This window comes from Carassius gibelio, chromosome A5, assembly GCF_023724105.1.
Source record: "Carassius gibelio isolate Cgi1373 ecotype wild population from Czech Republic chromosome A5, carGib1.2-hapl.c, whole genome shotgun sequence".
In the NCBI taxonomy this organism is placed as follows: Eukaryota; Metazoa; Chordata; class Actinopteri; order Cypriniformes; family Cyprinidae; genus Carassius; species Carassius gibelio.
In genome coordinates this window covers 16,078,364-16,099,997 of record NC_068375.1, presented here as the reverse complement: position 1 = coordinate 16,099,997, position 21,634 = coordinate 16,078,364, and the positions used below count along the sequence as shown (strand labels likewise).

The 21,634-nt window shown below is 37.9% G+C and overlaps 1 protein-coding gene across 9 annotated transcripts in view; it reads right to left on the bottom strand.

Moving 5' to 3' along the window:
* LOC127997491 (potassium channel subfamily T member 1-like) overlaps positions 1–21,634 on the bottom strand; it is an 81,393-nt gene that overhangs the window by 24,207 nt on the left and 35,552 nt on the right. For all 9 annotated transcript variants that reach the window (XR_008170410.1, XR_008170428.1, XR_008170416.1 and 6 more), the window contains 10 exons: positions 15,435–15,514; positions 13,874–13,979; positions 12,628–12,720; positions 12,447–12,495; positions 6,688–6,747; positions 5,962–6,036; positions 5,288–5,371; positions 2,697–2,791; positions 1,077–1,257; positions 51–215 (listed from right to left, as the gene is read on the bottom strand). Coding sequence is in view for 5 of the 9 variants with exons in the window: in XM_052592032.1 (XP_052447992.1) it covers positions 51–215; positions 1,077–1,257; positions 2,697–2,791; positions 5,288–5,371; positions 5,962–6,036; positions 6,688–6,747; positions 12,447–12,495; positions 12,628–12,720; positions 13,874–13,979; positions 15,435–15,514 (988 nt within the window). In the remaining 4 variants the exon portion in view is untranslated. The remainder of the gene's footprint in view (positions 1–50; positions 216–1,076; positions 1,258–2,696; positions 2,792–5,287; positions 5,372–5,961; positions 6,037–6,687; positions 6,748–12,446; positions 12,496–12,627; positions 12,721–13,873; positions 13,980–15,434; positions 15,515–21,634) is intronic.

The following is a 21,634-nucleotide window of genomic DNA, read 5'->3' as shown; positions in this document are numbered from 1 at the left end:
AATACATAGAGCAATAATAAACACTTACATATATGGGATCATGCATGTACCTGTAGTCTCGGGTGGGCATAGAACTCATTAAGGAAATCCATGAGCAGGTCTATTTTGAGTGAAGTGACGCAGAGAACCACATGCTTCTCTGTCTGAGCACGATGTCTGCTGTAGTTTCCACCTGACTTCTGCCTCTCCATCCAAAGATACGCCAACTCCTCAAACTGGTGTCAAAATGAGAGACAGATAGAAAGTACTGTGTAAATGCAGTGCATTATTAACAGTTTCACTTATTTCTGATAAGTGATGTAAACATTGACATTTGCTGAACATTTACTCACCCTCAGATCATTTACGATTTAGATGAGTTTGTTTCTTCAACATAATATATAAAAAAAGAAAATTAGCATTACATAATGGACCACCAATGGATCCTCTGCAGTGAATGGGTGCCATTAGAATGAGAGTTCAAACAGCTGATGAAAAAATAATAATAAGCACAATAATCCACACAACTCCAGTCCAGAATTGAACATCTTGTGAAGTGAAAAGCTGCATGTTTGTAAGAAACAAATCCATCATTAAGAAATGTTCTAGCAAAAATACCAGTTCATAATCAATAACAACACAATGAACAAGTCCATCCCCTGTCGTATTACATCAAAATCCACCAGCATATGTGTTTAAAACTTTTTTCACAGTGCCTGATTCTGTGCATATTTCTCCCGATTCAGGCGAGATTATTTTTTCACTAGAGAAAACAATATTATGAATGGAGGATTTGTATTTTAGACAGAATCAATGGTTTAAGTTTAAAACACCTTAATGATGGATTTGTTTATTACAGATATGCACCATTTCACAACATGTTAATTTATTGTTTTTATCAGCTGTTTGGACTCTCACTCTGGCGGCACCCATTCACTGCAGAGGATCCATTGGTGAGGAAGTGATGTAAGGTTGAATTTCTTCAAATCTCTTCAAATGAAGAAACAAAGTCTTCTACATCATGACTCTGAGGGTGATAATTTTCACTTTTAATAGTGAAGCTACTGATTGTGCTGTTTGTGAGCTGGTCATGTAACCTGTAATGGCAGCACCACCAGAGCCACACAGATCATGATGACCACCAGTAGCTGAGAGGGCCAGATTCTGGGTGTCACATCTCCGTAACCAACAGTCGAGAAGGTGACGATGCAGAAATATAAAGCATCAAAGAGGGAGAGGCTCTTCCCTGCCCGCTCCAGGTGCTGAATCCCACAAGCCCTAAGGAGTATTACAAAAGTAGAAATTCAGGAAACAATTTTGAAAATATAGGTTACATCTAATACATTCAGCATTATGGTAGTGTTATAGTTTAATTAGAAGGGTATTTTAAGGCTCTTTCCCTGAGCAGGGTTCAGTAGAGCTACTCAGTCATGATGTCAATTTGTAGGCTTGCCCAGAAAGCCATTCCACCATGGACTCCCTTAGGAATTTCAAATGGGTTTTTTAAAATAGCGGTTTTCGATTTGAGTAAAATAAGGTTTGTGGTTAGCATTCATTTATGACTTACCAATTTTATTCTACAACATAAACTACATGTCACATCTAAAATTGGAATTTTAAAACCACTGTGTGGTTTACATTATAACAAATGTAATTTATAATATAAATACATAAGGACAACTTATGTAACAACTGTCTGATTCATCACATTCTGTGGTAGCTATGATCCACAAGTAAAAACTTTATCAGACATATATCCCATGTCCCAATATATTGGTAAAAGTGTATCACATACACTTTTTTGTATCACAAAATAAAACATATGGGGATTGTTGTAGTGGTGCCTTGAAAAGTGGGTACACTCTTTGAAACAAACTAAAAACTTGATTCTCAATTCATCCAGAATTGTACAGCTCTGCTCCAGAGTGTGACTGACTTTTTTTCCCATGATATATATATTTTCCTAATGACAATTTTATGATTTGTTTATATACAAACACTTTTTCCATTTTTATCACAGAATAAGGCAGAAGATATATATTTTTTTAAGTTTCTATAGCCAACTGTATCAAATCCTTTTTTTTAAACAATAAAAGTATCTACTGTTCAAGACAGACTTATAAAATACAGCAAAAATAGTAATATACAGTGAAAGTTCACTGCAATCTAAAATTATTGTTTTCTATTTGACTATATTTTAAAATCAAAGTTATTCCAGCGATGGCTGATAAATATTTTCTTCATGTGTTGCGTGACCTACATAGCGTAATAAAATGCATTAAGCTCACAGTCTTGTATCTTTGTCTTTTTCTCAGATTTCTCAGATTCAAATACTTTTTTGCTTTAAAAAAAGTTTGTAATAAGTCTGGTCTAAGAGCTGGGTGTTTCAGTTTATGGCTTCCAGCTCCTTCCAACTCCCGAGGATTTAAAAAAAAATCCCTACAGAGAAAATGAATGGGAAAATACTTCCAGAACCCAGATTGCTGAAATAAGTGAGTCATGAGTCTACTCAGAATATTTTGTTTCAGCATTCCTAATAAAACACTTACATCTTGATTTGAGACAGAGGGAGTAAAAATATTTTTGGACTAACTGATGTCCATTATTGTCCAGGACAGTTAATTTATCTGAGCGTGACTGTTTCAGATGTTCTGCTTTAGATAGACCTGTGAAAGGCTAAAGCCCAGTCAGGGTTATAAGAGGTCAAAGAGCTTTACCCAGTAAAGACCAGACAGAGCAGTGTACAGATCAGAATGAGGACCTGGTTGAACATGGCAGAGTGTGTGCGCTGAATGGCACGATGGAGATCATTCTAGAAAGGAACAGAGATAGGTGAGAGAGATCTCATCCCTCAGAGAATAAGTCAAGACAAGTAGAAGAATAAAACACACATAATGCTGGACTTGAGATTACTGTAAAAGCCCTGTTCTGAAAGAGAGACTGCCCATTTAAGTGACTGCTTGAAGAAACTTAATAACCTTCTTTACTGTATTCTTCTATTCCACTGAATGTAATAGAGCAAAAAAAAAAAAACTAAGAAAATTTTGAATACTCTTTAATAACTGTACTGCTCAATTATACATGAGATGCATACTGTATGTACAGTAGTGCTCAGAACTGTTGTTACCTTTGGTAAATATGATCAAAAATGCTGTGAAAATAAATCTGAATTGTTTATCCATTTGATCTTTTATTAAAATAAAAAAATAATAAAAATAAAACATAAAAAAAAAGTTATTGGGGGGAAATTCCCATTTCCAACATCAGGCCGATTTTATAGCATATTCATTTGCCAGACATAACTGGAACTTTAAACAGAACCTCTCGGTTACGTACATAACCCTCGTTCCCTGATGGAGGGAATGGAGACGTTATGTCAAACGACATATGGGGCTCACCTGGGAGGCCAATCATCTCTGAGTTAAAGAGAAAACGCCAATGAAAATTGGCTAGTGGATTTAACATACCTGAGCCACTCCCCGTGCCAACCGTGCCAACGTAGGAGATGGAAGGATTTAAAACTGGAGAGAAGACAGTGAAGGACGAGAGAGGACCAGGCCTGGGCTTTTAGTTTATGGTTTGCTTTTTATTTGCGCGCATCAGTCTGATGCGCTGTTTTGTTTATTTTGTGATTATTAAAGTTTAGTTTTGATTGTGCGCCGGTTTCCGCCTCCTGCTTCCCGTAGTTATGGAGATTTTATCATTACAGTGGTGCCGAAGCCCGGGAGAAGGAGGGACGCGCTGCTGAAGATCCCTTGCCGATGTGGTGAATCCGCGGTGCCATCGAGCAGGCGAGGAGTGTGCCGCCATGGATGCTCGAGGCGGTGGGCTGGAGCGAGTTGCCGGGGCCGGACGAGTGAGGGAGTGGAGGAGTCGGCGCCGTTCGCCAGGGGGCCGGTGCCTGCTGCCATCCGCAGGAACGGGGAGGAGCAGGGAACGGGGGACTCCTGCCGTCTGCCCAAAACCGGAGGAGCCGTCGCCGTTTACCGGGCGGCGGAGGAGATCACCCAGCTGGTCGAGGGCCGAGCACCAGTGCGTCTGGGAACCGGAATTTTTTTTCCCTCTCTCCCCTCTCTCGTCTCTGTCACTTCTTCTTCCATCTCCTTTTCTCTCCCCTTGTCTGTCCTACCCCCAGGTTCCCGCAGGTCCCCATGAGGGGGGGGGGGGGGGGTTGGGGTGCGAGGGACGTGGGAACAAGGAGTGAGGCCGGCGGAATGATTGGGAAATCAGCGACACCTGCGCCCCACCGCCGGTCTCGAGTCCCACGTAGGAGATGGAAGGATATAAAACTGGAGCGAAGACAGTGAAGGACGAGAGAGGACCAGGCCTGGGCTTTTAGTTTATGGTTTGCTTTTTATTTGCGCGCATCAGTCGTCCGTGAGGGGCTGATGTGCTGTTTTGTTTATTTTGTGATTATTAACGTTTCGTTTTGATTGTCCGCCCGTTCCCGCCTCCTTCTCCCCGTAGTTATGGAGATTTTATCGTTACAATGGCATCATGGATTCTATCAAATAACAACAGATAAAAAAAAAACTGACTGTACAGGTTATAGAGATTATAATTGGCCAAGGTTGGATCTTCCAACAGGAAAAAGATTAAAAACAAACATCAAAATCAAGACAAAAATGGGTCACTGACAACAAAACGAATATTGACTAAAAGGGTAGCCTATCATTAATTGTGACCAACATATATTAGAGAAATACATTTATTTCATAATGAGATTTCCCCCTATTTTATTCTCATTCTAAATACTACTGTATATGAAAGGTTAGATTTTTGTACATTTTTTAAATAAAAGATCAGTAGGATTAACAATGAAGATTTATTCTCACAGTCTTTTTTGATCATATTTACTAAGGGTACCAACAATTCGGACCACGACAGTGTTGTGCATAAGAGATCAGGCCTTTAATGACTCCTTTTTACATCCATAATATTCATCTCACACGGTCAATATATTTTAGGAAAGCTTTGTGGTGAAAGATAAATATTTATGCCATGCTACATTTTGGTGATTGTAAGCACATCTCTTTAACCAATATCTTTGCTTAAAGGATTTGTAAAAGTACATTCCCCCTGCCAGGTTCTCTCTGGCCATTTGACCCAACCATCTGGCATGGAAGGGAATGCTGGCATCCTCTCAAATTACTGCTCATTGACGATGCATTTTTATTTGTCAAGTGCATAATGAAGTAAAGCTTCCCAACACAGCAATATTATCAACACCAATGTTATTCTGCTAGACACTCAACTTGATTTCCTGTAGGCATGTGAAATGCACTCCACAGCTGCAAAAACTACTTACAATCATGTTCTCCAGCGCTGATTTGGCAAGCCAACAGTTAAGAAACACAGGAACAAATATGTTCCTCAGCGGAGGCCAAAAGATCTAGAAAGATCAAAGAATGAAGGATGATTGTACATAAAAACTCAGATGATAAAATAATAGACAGTTCAAAACCAAATATAAGATCAACTGTATGTAAATTGCCAATCAGTTTAAACAAAAACCAAGACAAAAGGCATTTAACTCTGCATTTGAAATAAAACAATATTTCTTTTTTTTTTTTGATAAATATATATCTTTCATCAGCAAAAAATGAGAGGATTCATATCTCCTTAGCAATCTACTATAAGAAAAAAATGTCAAAACGTTTATAACAGAAAACAGAAAATTGTGTTGTGTATCACTTATACATCTGTAACGTCATTAGAACAAAGGAATTAAACATCCTGTAATTTGCTCCCACTGACTGCAGGTCAAGAAATGGTAATTTGTTACTTGGCTAATTGTTACATTCCAGTAATAATCATTGCCTCTCACAACTGGCTTTCAAATGGAAATGGATACTCATATAATTACAATCAATCACAACAATACTATTCCATCAGTACTCAACAATTACTATCAACAATGACTGTATGATGGCAGCAACTGGATACGTGCTTCTGTGTCCACTTGATATCTTCATCACTTACTGTAATTATGAACGGCACTGTATTGATCATCTCAATGATGAAGGAGACTTGGAAAATCTGCTCCCAAATGTTCCCCTAGAAATTAAATAATTATTACACTGCAGAAGCATACAAAAAGCAAATTTAATGCAAAATCTAAAAACATCCTAATTCACATAATGTGATAATCTAAAATAATGTCCTAAACATGTGACATTGTAATTACTGCATCCAAATTACAGATGTACTTGGATGGTATCCAGAATAGCAAAATAAAAAAGCCATTTTTTATCTCACAGATGTAAACTCAGAATTCTGAGAAAATATCAGAATTCTGAAAAAATGTCAGAATTTACACAGTATATTGCAATTCTGGAACAAAACCTGAATTGTGAGATAAAAAGCTGCAATGACCTTTTTTATTCTTATATCCCACTATTATGTGCAGAGAAAACTAAAAGTTAACATATTGGCTAGAAACCAGTACACTACACTAAATTCAGACACAGTATTTAATTACAAAAAAGATTAAGCTCATTCAGCTTTTGTTTCTTGTTAAATAGATAAAGAAGCAGAAAACAAACTGGACAAGTTTTTTTTTTCTGTAAAAAGTGAGAAACATTTCCTATTATAGGGGATCAAAAGACATAAAGTGGCCCTTAAGCAGCCCAAGAGTAGCTGAAATAGATTTAATTTAGATCAGTGCTTAGAGAGCTCACGAGTGCAGAATAATGACAATAATCTTACCTTGTAGCTGAGATACACCAGGAGCATAGCTTGCAAGAAGCTAATTAAGGCCACTGTCACCTGTGGTTCAAGAAACAATATCATAATTTTACATTTACATTTTAATCATTTAGCAGACGCTTTTATCCAAAGCGACTAGCTTAGCTGACTATCAATAACAGAGTATACTGAGATTAACTTTCTCCATAGCTGTCTGGTTTAGTTCAGAACTTCAGGCAGCCAACAGGACAGAATACAATTTTAAAGTCTCTAAATTATTAACTCGAGCAATTTGTTCAACGAGACAGATTTAGCATATCAGACCCGAACCAGACAAATTAAAGAGTCGATCAGGACCATGGTTGAAACATGCGCCAAATTCCTCAGAAAGGCAACAGGATGTTGCAAATCAATTCCTGGTGCCACAAGTCAGAAGCAAGATAACCAACTCTTTCACAGAACAGCTTTCAACATTAACACCATTAGAACATTTATTGACAATTTCAATTCGGAGAAGAGATTGTCAAATTTGGGGCAAGTAATCATGATTGATGGTCAAAGAGTTGCACAGCCGACCATCACATGAAAACCCATGAGAGTAATAAACAAGATCCTTGGATTGACTTCACCCCACCTAGCAGAACCAGAATGAAATTTATTTTAAAAGGGGACTTTTTAACCTCTGGTCTCCACAGAACATCTTAATGTCAGAGAATGGCACAGGAACTGTCTTTTATAGATGTAGATGCACCAAAATGAACTCAAAAGACTTATAAATGAATATTGCTTCACTCCATATTCATTTACATGTAACCCACACATTTGACTACCATGTAATCACTTATTGTGTATGTCTTTTAATAACTATTGGATAGCTTAAGGATTCATATTCATGTTTAGTATGTATGTGTTTGGATCTGGTTGCTTGAAACGTTTCTGACCATCAGTTATTTGTCAAATGTATCATATTCTTGTTATAGAAATCATGTCCAAAATTAGACCCTGCAAGAGCGGGAACATTCGGACCATGTGCTTGATAGAATAACATATGATTTATGATACCCCGAACAAAGACAATATCTAATTGGTCAAGACAACTTTTGAGGTTTGGCCAACCAGTTTAAATACTCAGGACACCATAAAATTTAGCTTTCAGTCATGCCGGCTTTTAGCCTGCTTTTAGCTTTTGCTCCTAGCCATGCTTTTAGTCATCACTGTTAGCGTTCGTTGAGCGCGGTTCCAGCATGCTTCGGTCTGCACGCCTGCTGCTACTTAGCCACGATGAGAAGAAACACCACCTAGTCTCGTCAAACTTTACTTCTGTTCTTTTACTTTAGTTTATTTTCTTTTCCATTTAAGAATTTCGTATTCTGAGTTAAGTTTTGTAACGCTGTGTCTCTGAGTCTGACCTTGAGTGCCCGTTCAACTTCAACCAGCCCACACAACTCGGTATCGTCAGCCAACGCCCAACCACGGGCTTCCCAAGATGTCACTCCAACGACTACTGAACTTCCAGCCGATCAGCAACCTCGGGAAACCCCCTTTCAACGCCAACAAAGGGAACCCCTTTACACAGGCAATGCAAGTACCTCCAGACTCACATCTGTACTGGTGCATCTAATATAATTTTAACCTCACTGAGGAACTCAATGCGAGGGTTAATTAAGTAACTGATGGCTGTTCATGACTGTGCAATTTCATGTATTGCTTTCACGTAACTTGGGATTTCACATTTTCATTCTCTTAAACTCATCCTTTCCTAACTTTCTCACTTCCTGCAACGTGAATGTGTAAGTGCGTGTGCTTGATGTGTTAGATTAATATGTCTTATCTTATGAATTATCTAATAAAGCCTTATTCATATTGAAAAGAGAAGTATCTTGTGTTTTCTGCTTACAAGTTAATGTCTTAAACTGCCGATCTTGTTACTGTGCTAATTAAAGGGTTAGTTCGCCCAAAAATGAAAATTATGTCATTAATAACTCACGCTTATGCTGTTCCAAACATGTAAGACCTCCTTTTATCTTCGGAACACAGTTTAAGATATTTTAGATTTAGTCTGAGAGCTCTCAGTCCCTCCATTGAAGCTGTGTGTACGGTATACTGTCCATGTCCAGAAAGATAAGAAAAACATCATCAAAGTAGTCCATGTGACATCAGAGGGTCCGTTGGAATTTTTTGAAGCATCGAAAATACATTTTGGTCCAAAAATAGCAAAAACAACGACTTTATTCAGCATTGTCTTCTCTTCCGTGTCTGTTGTGAGAGAGAGTTCAAATCAAAGCAGGATATCCGGTTCGCGAACGAATCATTCAGTTCACCAAAACGAACTGAATCGTTTTAAACGATTCGCGTCTCTAATACGCATTAATCCACAAATGACTTAAGCTGTTCACTTTTATTAATGTGGCTGACACTCCCTCTGAGTTCAAACAAACCAATATCCCGGAGTAATGCATGCACTCAAATAAGTAGTCACCAGTAGTTCTTTCGGACAGTTCGATTCAATAAACCGGTTGAAGAAAACGGTTCACCGGTTCTTTTGCGCTCGACGTAATGGCGTCAAATTTCGATGATTGCCCTTGATTCAAGCCTTCGGTTTACCTGCACCCATAACACTAGCACAGAATCAGTTCAGAATCAATCACCAAAAGAATCAGTTCAGTTCAGAGGCTCTGTGTGTCGGTCTGCTTCACGCTGAATCACACATGCGCAGTATCATCAGCTCCTCGGTTCTCGAATCGGACGCGTCTGACAGAAACGGTTCTTGACTCGTGAACGAGTCAATGTTTTGTTCGTTATCTGGCTCGGCTCGGTGTTCATCTTCAGTTCTCTCTTCACAGCAGTTCAGTCAATGTATCATTTGAGTAAATGAATTACTCCGAGATATTGGTTTGTTTGAACTTAGAGGGAGTGTCAGGCACTTTAAAAAAGTTAACAGCTTAATTCATTTGTGGATTAATGCGCATTAGAGACGCAAACCGTTTAAAACGATTCAGTTCGATTTGGTGAACTCAATGAATCGTTCGCGAACCGGATGTCCATACTGCTTTGATTTGAACTAACTCTCACACAGACACGGAAGAGAAGACAATGCTGAATAAAGTCGTCGTTTTTGCTATTTTTGGACCAAAATGTATTTTCGATGCTTCAAAAAATTCTAACTGACCCTCTGATGTCACATGGACTACTTTGAGGATGTTTTTCTTACCTTTCTGGACATGGACAGTATACCGTACACACAGCTTCAATGGAGGGACTGAGAGCTCTCGGACTAAATCTAAAATATCTTAAACTGTGTTCCGAAGATAAAAGGAGGTCTTAAATGTTTGGAACAGCATAAGGGTGAGTTATTAATGACATAATTTTCATTTTTTGGCGAACTAACCCTTTAATAGTGTTTTCACTATAGTTTGGATATTAATATCCAGCGCAGATTTGATGTTATATGGCTCGTTCAGTGAATCGCTGGCCATCTCAGTGATCAGCCGTGAAACAGTGATTATGTTCAAATTCCCTTTAAAATCTTAAATGATTCTCTTTGAGCTAAATGGACATGTTTCCCTTACAAGTGACTCAACTTCAAATGAAGTTGATTTGTTCAAAGCACACTGTTCACTAAATCATTCACTCAAACACCTAAATCACCTCTACAGTTGTTATGACTTAGTGGCTTAGAATAAATTTTGTTGGAGACCAAAAACAGACAAAGTATCTGTCAATCTTATGTCTAAAATGTAACTGAAGCAATATAACTTCTTGTTTATTGAAGTGAAGTCAAGCAATATTGTACTTTCAACTGTCTGGTCTGAATTCCAGCAGGGTTCCATATTCTTTCATATACAGGTCCTTCTCAAAAAATTGGCATATTGTGATAAAAGTTCATTATTTTCCATAATGTAATGATAAAAATTTAACTTTCATATATTTTAGATTCATTGCACACCAACTGAAATATTTCAGGTCTTTTACTGTTTTAATACTGATGATTTTGGCATACAGCTCATGAAAACCCAAAAAAATCATATCATGAAAAGGTTCTCTAAACGAGCTATTAACCTAATCATCTGAATCAACTAATTAACTCTAAACACCTGCAAAAGATTCCTGAGGCTTTTAAAAACTCCAAGCCTGGTTCATTACTCAAAACCGCAATCATGGGTAAGACTGCCGACATGACTGCTGTCCAGAAGGCCATCATTGACACCCTCAAGCGAGAGGGTAAGACACAGAAAGAAATTTCTGAACGAATAGGCTGTTCCCAGAGTGCTGTATCAAGGCACCTCAGTGGGAAGTCTGTGGGAAGGAAAAAGTGTGGCAAAAAACCCTGCACAACGAGAAGAGGTGACCGGACCCTGAGGAAGATTGTGGAGAAGGACCGATTCAAGACCTTGGGGGACCTGCGGAAGCAGTGGACTGAGTCTGGAGTAGAAACATCCAGAGCCACAGTGCACAGGCGTGTGCAGGAAATGGGCTACAGAGAAGCAGCACTGGACTGTTGCTCAGTGGTCCAAAGTACTTTTTTCGGATGAAAGCAAATTTTGCATGTCATTCGGAAATCAAGGTGCCAGAGTCTGGAGGAAGACTGGGGAGAAGGAAATGCCAAAATGCCTGAAGTCCAGTGTCAAGTACCCACAGTCAGTGATTGTCTGGGGGGCCATGTCAGCTGCTGGTGTTGGTCCACTTTGTTTTATCAAGGGCAGGGTCAATGCAGCTAGCTATCAGGAGATTTTAAAGCACTTCATGATTCCATCTGCTGAAAAGCTTTATGGAGATGAAGATTTCATTTTTCAGCACGACCTGGCACCTGCTCACAGTGCCAAAACCACAGGTAAATGGTTTACAGACCATGGTATTACTGTGCTCAATTGGCCTGCCAACTCTCCTGACCTGAACCCCATAGAGAATCTGTGGGATAGTGTGAAGAGAAAGTTGAGAGACGCAAGACCCAACACTCTGGATGAGCTTAAGGCCACTATCGAAAGCATCCTGGGCCTCCATAACACCTCAGCAGTGCCACAGGCTGATTGCCTCCATGCCACGCCACATTGAAGCAGTCATTTCTGCAAAAGGATTCCGACCAAGTATTGAGTGCATAACTGAACATAATTATTTGAAGGTTGACTTTTTTTGTATTAAAAACACTTTTCTTTTATTGGTCAGACGAAATATGCCAATTTTTTGAGATAGGAATTTGGGGTTTTCACGAGTATTAAAACAATAAAAGACCTGAAATATTTCAGTTGGTGTGCAATGAATCTAAAATATATGAAAGTTACATTTTTATCATTACATTATGGAAAATAATGAACTTTTATTACAATATGCTAATTTTTTTAGAAGGACCTGTATGTAAGCCTGGACCACAAAACCAGTCTTAAGTCACTGGGGTACATTTTTAGCAATAGCCAAAATTAAACATTGTATGGGTCAAAATTATAGATTTTTCTTTTATGACAAAAATCATTAGGATATTAAGTAAAGATCATGTTCCATGAAGATATTTCGTAAATTTCCTACCGTATATATATAATAATACTTAATTTTTGATTAGTAATATGCATTGCTATTTTAGTTATTTTAATTGTATTATTTTAATGGATCTTATATATTTAAACTATGTAAGTGCTCAGTGCCAGAAGAAATCCAATAAAGCCAATTAAGCCTTTATAGATAAGGATTCTAAAGCACTAAATGTTTGCTGTACAAATAATAATAATAATAATAATAATAATAATAATAATAATTTCAGGAATCACAACAAAAAAATCTCTACCTACCTGTATTGCCCATACAGGAACTCTCCTATTCACCCAGAATATTAGCTCCCTTCAAACAACACAGCACCGAGAAAAAAAAAAAAAAAAAGATAAGAAAGTTAGAGAGATTTTTCAAGAACGAACACTTTAATTAGTTCATAAGTTTGATTTGTCATAATATCTAAGTGCAGAGAGGTCTCACCAGTTTATCTGTGTGGGATCTGCAGTCAGGTTTGTTGTGTAGTTGCCACAGGTTTTGTTGCAAAGGGCATCTGTAATGTTTGTGCAGTGTTTCCTATAATCACGTTAAACAGTCAGTTAGTACATAACAGACATAACAGTGAAAGGCATCAGGGTTGAAACACTGAGGGATCATGCCTGCTGGCTCTGATACAAACGACAGCGTGAGATGGCCTCTCTCGTTTGATTGCTGCTAGTAGGGCACCCTCTCCTCTCCTCTCTCTTTCTATCACTTATGAACTCATACACACTGTCCCTCATTGTCCCTGAATGTTTCTTTGTGGCTGGTATTAAAAGCGACTCTAATGGACACTTCAGGATGTGGAGTCTGGGCTGATCCCAAGAGGTGCTTTCAAGCAATTTAAACAGTGCTTTTGAGACGTACTATAATGCACTTTATTTCGGTGTGCTGCTGTTGTCATGTCACAGAAGAGTTGAAGTCATTATACAGCAGTTAGTTAAGGTCCTCTAAGATGATTGGACAAGTCGTTTTTGTTTATATTATTATACTGTTCTACGTTAATGTTCCAGACCAGAGTATGCAAGTGGAAATGGAGTTGCCTGATTTTACATGGAACAATGGGCATTTTTTAAGAGTGTGTGTGTTTTTTTTTCTCTTGTTGCAGAAGAAATCAATACTTCAGCTGCACTACCAAGGCTTGTAATGCTCCAGTGAAAAGCTCCTTTCAAAATTACCAGAGCTGATCACAAGTCATTTATAGGAGGAGGTAATCCTTTTTATTAACCTTATTTTTTATTTTATTTTATTTTTTTCCTGACATGGTAGTGTTATATTTTTGACTTGGGTGTTATAAGTTACACGGAGTAAAATACAGCTTGATAAAACAGGCTGCAAAGCAACAGAATGGGATTATTTTAACGGGGGATGATTCTTTTCTATAACCACTGCAGTTCTATTAATCTTTCTATTCCTCAAAATATCCTGACAAACCGCATCACAGTATCAACAGAAAATTTTAAGTTGATAAAACTGATATTAATGAAATTTGTTACTTGAACTACAGATCATCATATTAGAAAATTCAGCTTTGCATCACAGGAATAAATTATAATATAAAATATAATAAAATAGAAAACAGTGACTTAAGACTGGTTTTGTGGTCCAGGGTCACATATGATGATGATGATGATAATTATGACAGAAATTTCATATTCTATTTATCCCTTTAAATATCATGCTGACTCACCGTGCACATGTGACCTGGTTAGTTGGATCATCTAGTGAGACTCTGATTATATAGAGGAGGCATGTTAACAGCTTCAAGGAGAGGTTGAAGAGGCGTATTCTGAGACCTGCAAAACAGTAAATAATGAAGTGGAGCTTCATACCATAGGGAAAAAATAACCATCTGGAAAATGTATTCTAGATTCAATAGTCTGGCAATCCTGCATATTTATAGTACCATCATAAATATACACAAACAGTTAAAACTAAGTCACCTTTGCTGTTATGATGATTTAGCCAGTAATAAGCAGTGATGCCGGTAACACGTTACTCAGTAACGCGTTATTCTAATCTGACCACTTTTTTCAGTAACGAGTAATCTAACGCATTACAATTTCCAAACCAGTAATCAGATTAAAGTTACTTAACCAAGTCACTGTGCGTTACTATTTTTGTAATTTTCCTTAATAAAAATATTTATTTCTTCTTGCATCTTGGGGAGTGAAGTCACGTATGCGACAAGTCACGTTTTCAGCATGCATGAAGTTCACGTCATGTGTACGTGCCACGCAGCGACACAAACGTAAACAATGGAGGGAGGCGAGAGATGTGCGTTTTCTAGATGGAGATAGTCGCTATTTTGAGTTTGTGTCAGCTAAAGATGACAACATTAAGGTCCGTTGTACACTCTGTGCTGGCGGCGATAAAGTGTTATCTAGCTACAAAAAAACTACGTCGAATTTGAAAAAAAAAAACATTTGGAGTCGCAGCACTGCACAGTCAAAGTCACACGAGGTGATGAGAAGCAGGGAGCAGGAGGTCCCCGACCACCTAAACAACAAAAGCTGGACTTCGGTGCAAAATCAGTAAGTGGGGGAGAGTTGAAGAAGTTAGTCGGGCAGTTTGTTGTGGAGGAAATGCCATTAAATACGGTTGACTCGCCCTCATTTCATGCCATAATAAACAAGATCCCTACCACTGTCAATGCCGCGCTGCCTCACAGAACAGCTTTTTTTTCTTACATGAAGGAGGAGTATTCAGTGATAGAGAGAAATCTAATATTTTAATATTTAATATTTTAATAGTATTTATGTTAAGTCAAGAAAGACTGCCTTTATTTTTTGTAAAAACATGTATTTTTTCAGAAAATAATTTTTAAGTTCAACTTTGTCAGGAGATAGATTGTGGATGTTACTGTTAAAAATACACTTCCAATAAAGTGAGTGTTGGCAAAACCGGTTGTCATTTTTATGTTGTCGGCAGCTGCTGAATGTAATTAATAAAGTAACTTGTAAAGTAACTTAGTTACTTTTAAAATCAAGTAATCTGTAAAGTAACTAAGTTACTTTTTAAATCAAGTAATCTGTAAAGTAACTAAGTTACTTTTTCAAAGTAACTGTGGCAACACTGGTAATAAGCCACGTAAAAGACAAAAAAATATGAAGGCATTGTACAAATGTGGGCATATACTGATATTGAGGTCAGTAAAATTGAGTATTCTTTATGCCTGATGGATTTTGCTTTTTTAAAAAAAACAAAAAAAACAAATTAGTTGGCTCCAAGGTTTATAAGATTTTACTTACTTGACCTTTGGTTTTTGATGAAGAAGAGCTTCAACCTCTCCTTGAAAGTGTTTTCATTTACATAAAATTCCACCTGCACCCTGTGGAAAAAAAAATAAAATTATGCTTAAAATATATTTTTTTGTAAACTTATTTTACGTGCAGCGGTCGTTAATGATCATATGATACAGTTAGACCCAAAATATTTTGACACATAATCACACTTTATAATGATAATGCTATGATAATCACACATTTTTATTTTTTATTCATTCAAAATATATTGTGCATTGTATTGTGCATTCACAAAACAATTCTTTAATGCACCATTGAATGCTCATTGTAAAGCATGTCCACACATCATGTGTTTGGTGAAAAAACTATTAACAGCACCATAAAAAACTTCATGCAGTTAAAACTGTCCAGAGCGTAAATAACTTTTAATCTCAAAATCCATATTTAAGATGTACAAGAGCGTTTCAAATCTTTTAGGACATCTGACAAGTAACATTAGCAACGCTGGTGCTTCAGATGAACTCACAGTAGACATCAGCCTCTCCCATCTGTAAATGAATATTTCACAAATGTTACACTATTTTGTTATCTATAAGCTTGAATTTTTATATAATGGCATTATACTGCAGCAACATCCATCAAGATCCATAATCCAGTATCTTTGAATCTAGCCGAAACATCCACTTTAGCTTCACAAATCTGCAGTGTCTCCACCCACACAATGCTCCGAAATAATGAGTTATCACGTTAATGCTAATAATGCATATCATTACTGAGATGCTTCTGGGTGAATCCCAGGAAGAACTAAAAATCGAATAGAAGTGTGTACTTAGTTTCTAAATGTGATTTCAGCCTTTTTGTTAATTTACATTATTTTATTTTTGTCTGACATCCAACTAGACTCAATCCAAAAACTTTAATACATCAGAAACCCTGATGCAAGGAATTGCAAACACAAACATTACAGTATTTACTTTAATATTGGAGCATTTCAGCCTACTTCCTTACTACACTACTGGTCAAAATAATTTGTAATAATTAAGAATTTTGAATGTTTGCCTGTATTAAAACATTAATATTGTGAAATATTACAATTTAAAATAGCTGTTTTCTATTTTAATATATTTTCATATTTATTTACGTTTCAGCAGATATTATTTATTTCTAATATGCTGAATAAAAAACAAATCTTAAATAAATAAATATCATAATTATTCCAAACTTTTGACCCGGAGTGTATATAGTATGCAAAAATCACTTTAACAAAAAAGTAGTATGTGTATCCGAATAACAAGTATTCACAAACACAAGGTGGAAAAATGACCAATGCTTTCAACAAGATTCTGAAATCTAAATGACATGCAGACATTTGACAGTATGAGATTTTGGACACAACTTATGATTTGCAGCAGAGAGCGAATATAGAGCACTCACAACCGTCACAGAGATGTGCAATTTCCCAGGACACCTACTGGTGTTTCTGTCCTATCTGTCATGCATAGAGCATTGTCTTAAATAGAAATAAACACACACACACACACACACTTACTTAGCAATCTAAATGGGGACATTCCATAGGCGTAATGGTTTTTATATTGCACATACTGTATCACCCTTAACCAACCTTACACCTAAACCTACCCCTTAAAGAAAAATTTCTGCATTTTTACAATAATAATAATAATCAAAAAAGCTTAGATTACTTTATTTTTAAACCACTTCCACAAATAAGGACGTCCCAAAGGGTATGGTTAAGCTCACTTTTGGGTACAAATTTGTCCCCAAAATATGGTTAAGAAGGTACACACACACACACACACACACCTTTCATAGTTTACAGCATCTTTAATAATTCCCTATAAAATTCAAAATGCGATGTATATGTTAAGTAAAAAAACAATTTTCTTCTTGAATTTGAGACTACATATAATATAGAAATAAATACAATTTGGCAAAACTTTGTATTTTCCATATAACCACCATTGCCTCTAATTACCCCACTTATGTACATTTCTTGATGATAAGGAATAATATATCTTAAGCTTGTAAAATACATTATCCATTGAAATCTTTGTGGTGGGCATTCACTGTGAGAATATTTATACTGCGTATGCTTGCTATTTGTGATGTCACAAGCATCATAATAATGGTAGGCTAGAGCTTCCCAAAACCCTTTACATTTGTCAAGGTCATGACATGATGTATATTGCAGGCAGTAATTATGAGCACCATATCCAGCAGAGAAAGAGAGAGATCCTAGAGAACAGCCATTGTTTCCTGCTTCCACTGCTCTGTCTCCATGGTGATGATGGTGACACACATAAGGTTTGTTTACTGGGGTGAGGGCTGTTGTGTTGAAGTAAAAAAAAAAAAAAAAGTATTTACACACACACACACACAAAACATAAAACATAAAATAACGGCCAGTGTAATGCATAAAAAAATAAAAATACCAGCTTCTTGAAATAGTACTAGACTGAATTTACGCAGCCCACATATACACAAGAATGGATCAATTGACACACAATCACACACACTCAAAACTTGTCCACAACTCTTCACTGTGCCAGAAATAATTGCTCTGCCTGACTGTCAAACTGTTTCTCCCATTAGAAAAGACTGAAGTTATAATTGCAAGAAAATCCATAACACTTTGTGCCAACATGGAACAATAGGGCTGGTCAATTATAGCTGAACTGATGGTAATTTAGTCTCTGTAAAAATCTTTATTCTTTTGATTTGGCCAACCCAAAAAATGTACCTTCGATCCACCCACGTACGCTAGCTCTCCAACTGACAGATTCTGTGTTAGCTCTATTTATAGAGCGAGGAGCATAAATATTGAAATCTCAGAGCCTGTGTGCTCATGTCAGCCTACTTTACAGAGCATTCCAAGGGAAATATCACAATGTTTGAATGGGAACATTCACATCGTTTTGTAAATCAAGAGTTTTCTTAGCATTGGGGTAAGAAAATAAAAAGATTACATTTATAAGTGTTTGTGTGTAGTTGCACAATATAGTTTTTTAATAGCATTATATAAGCACAGAACCATGTTACTTAAACCACTGGCTTGACTGTTGTTTAGATTCTGTGGCTCTTTATTTTGTATACAAATAATATATGAATTTAAGTGAATTTGAAAACCTATACTGTATGTTAGGTATTATAGGTAACTCCCAATGACACCCGAACATCCAAATGACAAACATTTTTTTCTGAGAGCATAACATAACATTTTGGACAAATGAATAGATCACCCCAAAAATCTGAAAAACTGTAAATAATCATGATTTGAGTCAGAAAGACATTTGACAGAGGAAGTTTAAAACTAGATAACATGACGAGTGCAGCATGTTTTCTAACCATAATCCAGGTAAGCACTTATCCGCCAAACTCAAAAGTTGTTTCACCAGGGCAGCAAGTCAGAGTCTGGTACAGGAGCTATTCCACTCTGGTCTTGACTTCTGCAATTATAGTCCTCAAACTCAAATGGTGGAATCAATTTACCCTACAAGTTAAACCTTTTGCATAAACATTTTTTTTTTTTTTTTGAGAATCCTATACGATACATATGGCATTTATGGCTAATTTAGTATGGTATAGGAGAATATGGAGCTCACACTCAAAGAGGAAAAAAATTATGCAATTCTAGTCTAGTTTCTGATATTTACTGTATATGGACATCACCTGTCACCTAAGAGGATAAAACATCAAGGCCTACTAGGCTTCAAAGATAGCCTACCCGTCTGCTGGAAGCAGAGTCTCAGTATACTGAAGACTGCAAGGGATGGCTTTATTGTACCAGAGATGGAAATTTACCATTCTCTTAAGATGGGAACCATAGTAATCATTAAAGACAAACATTTAGAGAGGGGCCCATTGTAAGAACCAGCCCTGACCAACTCTGAGAAAGTGTATGGAGCCGGTTGTGTGTGACCCTTACCAAAAAGGATTTTAGAAAGTGCAGGATGCATGGTGTGCGCACTTACCATAGACATTGATTTCAGGAAGAACTAAGTACCAATATAGAGGTCTAGGAAAAGTCCTAGTCTTACTCATGGAGCTCCAGGGAGAGGAGGACTCGACTCTCAGACATGAGAGAGGAACTCAGATGCTCACCCTGGGAGTAGCGTACTCATAGGCAACCCTCCAGAGTAAGGGAGCACTGCTGAACTTAACCATAAGAGCAGCCTAACAGGGAGGCAAAGATGGATTAACAACCTGATATGGCAGCCTTTTGGAGCCCTGGAGTGGAGCAATTGACTCTCAGAAATTAGATGGGAACTCAGATGCTCATCTTGGGAGTGGCATGCTCATAAGCAACCCCCTAGAGTGAGGGGAGCATAGCTAAGCTAAACCATAAGAACTCACGGAGCACCAGTGATTGCACATTGTGCTCTGGGAGCAGAGTCCTAGCCTCTCAGATTGAAAAGAGAACATAATTGCTCTAGGACCAGCAGACTCAAGACTCCCGCAGTGAGGAGAGCACTGCTAAGCTTGACCTTAACAAAGACTATATAAGTTGTTTGAATACCCAAGAATACCCTATAGAATACCCAAGACTATCACTCATATAGTTTTGAATGGGAAAAAATGCAACTCTCAATATGCCCCACTCAATCGTAGGAAGCCCTACCTTCTGAATGAAAGAACCAGTCTCTAATCAGTAAAGTCAGTGCATCACTGCAGCTGCCGTTAGAAGCATCCCGGTTTCTATAAAAACAGTCAGCACGCTGAGACATGCTCTCAAGACTGCTCATGCATACTGGCTAATCTAGCCTGAGAACTAAGCTTTTTATATCGTGATTTGAGCAAAAGTAACAACATTTATGACACAGTTGTTGTCAGATTTCTTTGGTGATTTCAAATATGAAATTTAATTCTAAACTTAGTGAGCAGTTTTGGAGAATTGGATGTTATCTCATTCAAAGAGATAGGAGCTTTTCAAAGAAGGCTGCTGAGTGACATGACTTGTCTTTAAGAGACTATGACCATAAGAAGCATCTGTTTACAGAGCCCTGACACCGGACTCCTTCACCCTGTCAAACCCATACCTCAGTATATAGAGAGTGAGAGTCTTATACCGCCTGCTGTAGAAGTTTGAAAGAGCAGTGCCTAGTATCACCCTACTTTGGAGGGAAGCAGCACTAGCTTGACCATTATATCAAAACTTGCCCGGAAGCCATACATAGACATGATTAAACCTCCTCAGAGCAAGCCTCTTACAAAGACCCTCAGAATGAAGGTCTTAAGTGTGCAGAAGCCTCTAAGTGGAAGGCTCATTTCATTTATACCCCATTCTTGCCAGTGAGGCTTCACAAAGCCTGATTAGGGGAAGGGGTTAGTATTAGGGGGAATTAGGAAGGGGAAGAAGAGGGCTGATGTTAATGCCCACAGAAGGAAGTGAGTACGTTAGTACATAACCACCTTATCTGGGTCACTTCCTCAGGCCTTGTCTCTTACTTTTTGACCCATGTCTCCTGTTAGCCCCACCTGCAGGTGGGGGAGCATATAACCAGTGCATCAAGGAGAACGCTTTTCTCTTTTCCCCCGATGTCAGCCAGTTCACACAGATGCCTCTCCGTTACCACCATGCCCAGCCATAGACCTGCCAATAGCAGTGGCAGTCTGTTTAGTGGCACGGAGGGCGAGATTTGTGGTGTGACGCAGCTCATGAACCTCGTCAGGGGAAAGATCCTGACCCTAACTATGGGCATAGTTAGAATGCTAGAATCTGTGGATGCGTGGAGAACAAAGATTTCATCAAGCCTTCTCAATCTCCACAAAGAAATTGGTAGGAATGGTAGGCTCACTTGAGCTGGAGGGTTATAATCAGAGAGGTTGCGTTCGTCCAAACGGCCCCAAACTGTTTTCTTCCTGACCAACTTCCACGGCAAGGCTTGACTTGTGTTCCATAATGTCCATCAGCCCAGTGTAGGCAGGAGGGTTGAGCTCCCCCATGAACTCATTCTCCTCCATGCCTCAGCAGCAGCGGGTCCTGAGCCACTAGGAACCAGTGGCTGTCTCCCTCCCATCGAGAAGAGAGACAAACAAGAGCAGAGCTTTTTCATTGAAAAACAATCACAATGCATGCAGGTTGCCCCCTTGAAGACATTGCATGTGTGCTTTTTGCTCCAAGGACAAGATGCAAATGTTGTGTGTGTCATCAGGTGCCAAATAATTAAGACAAATTAAATGTCTTA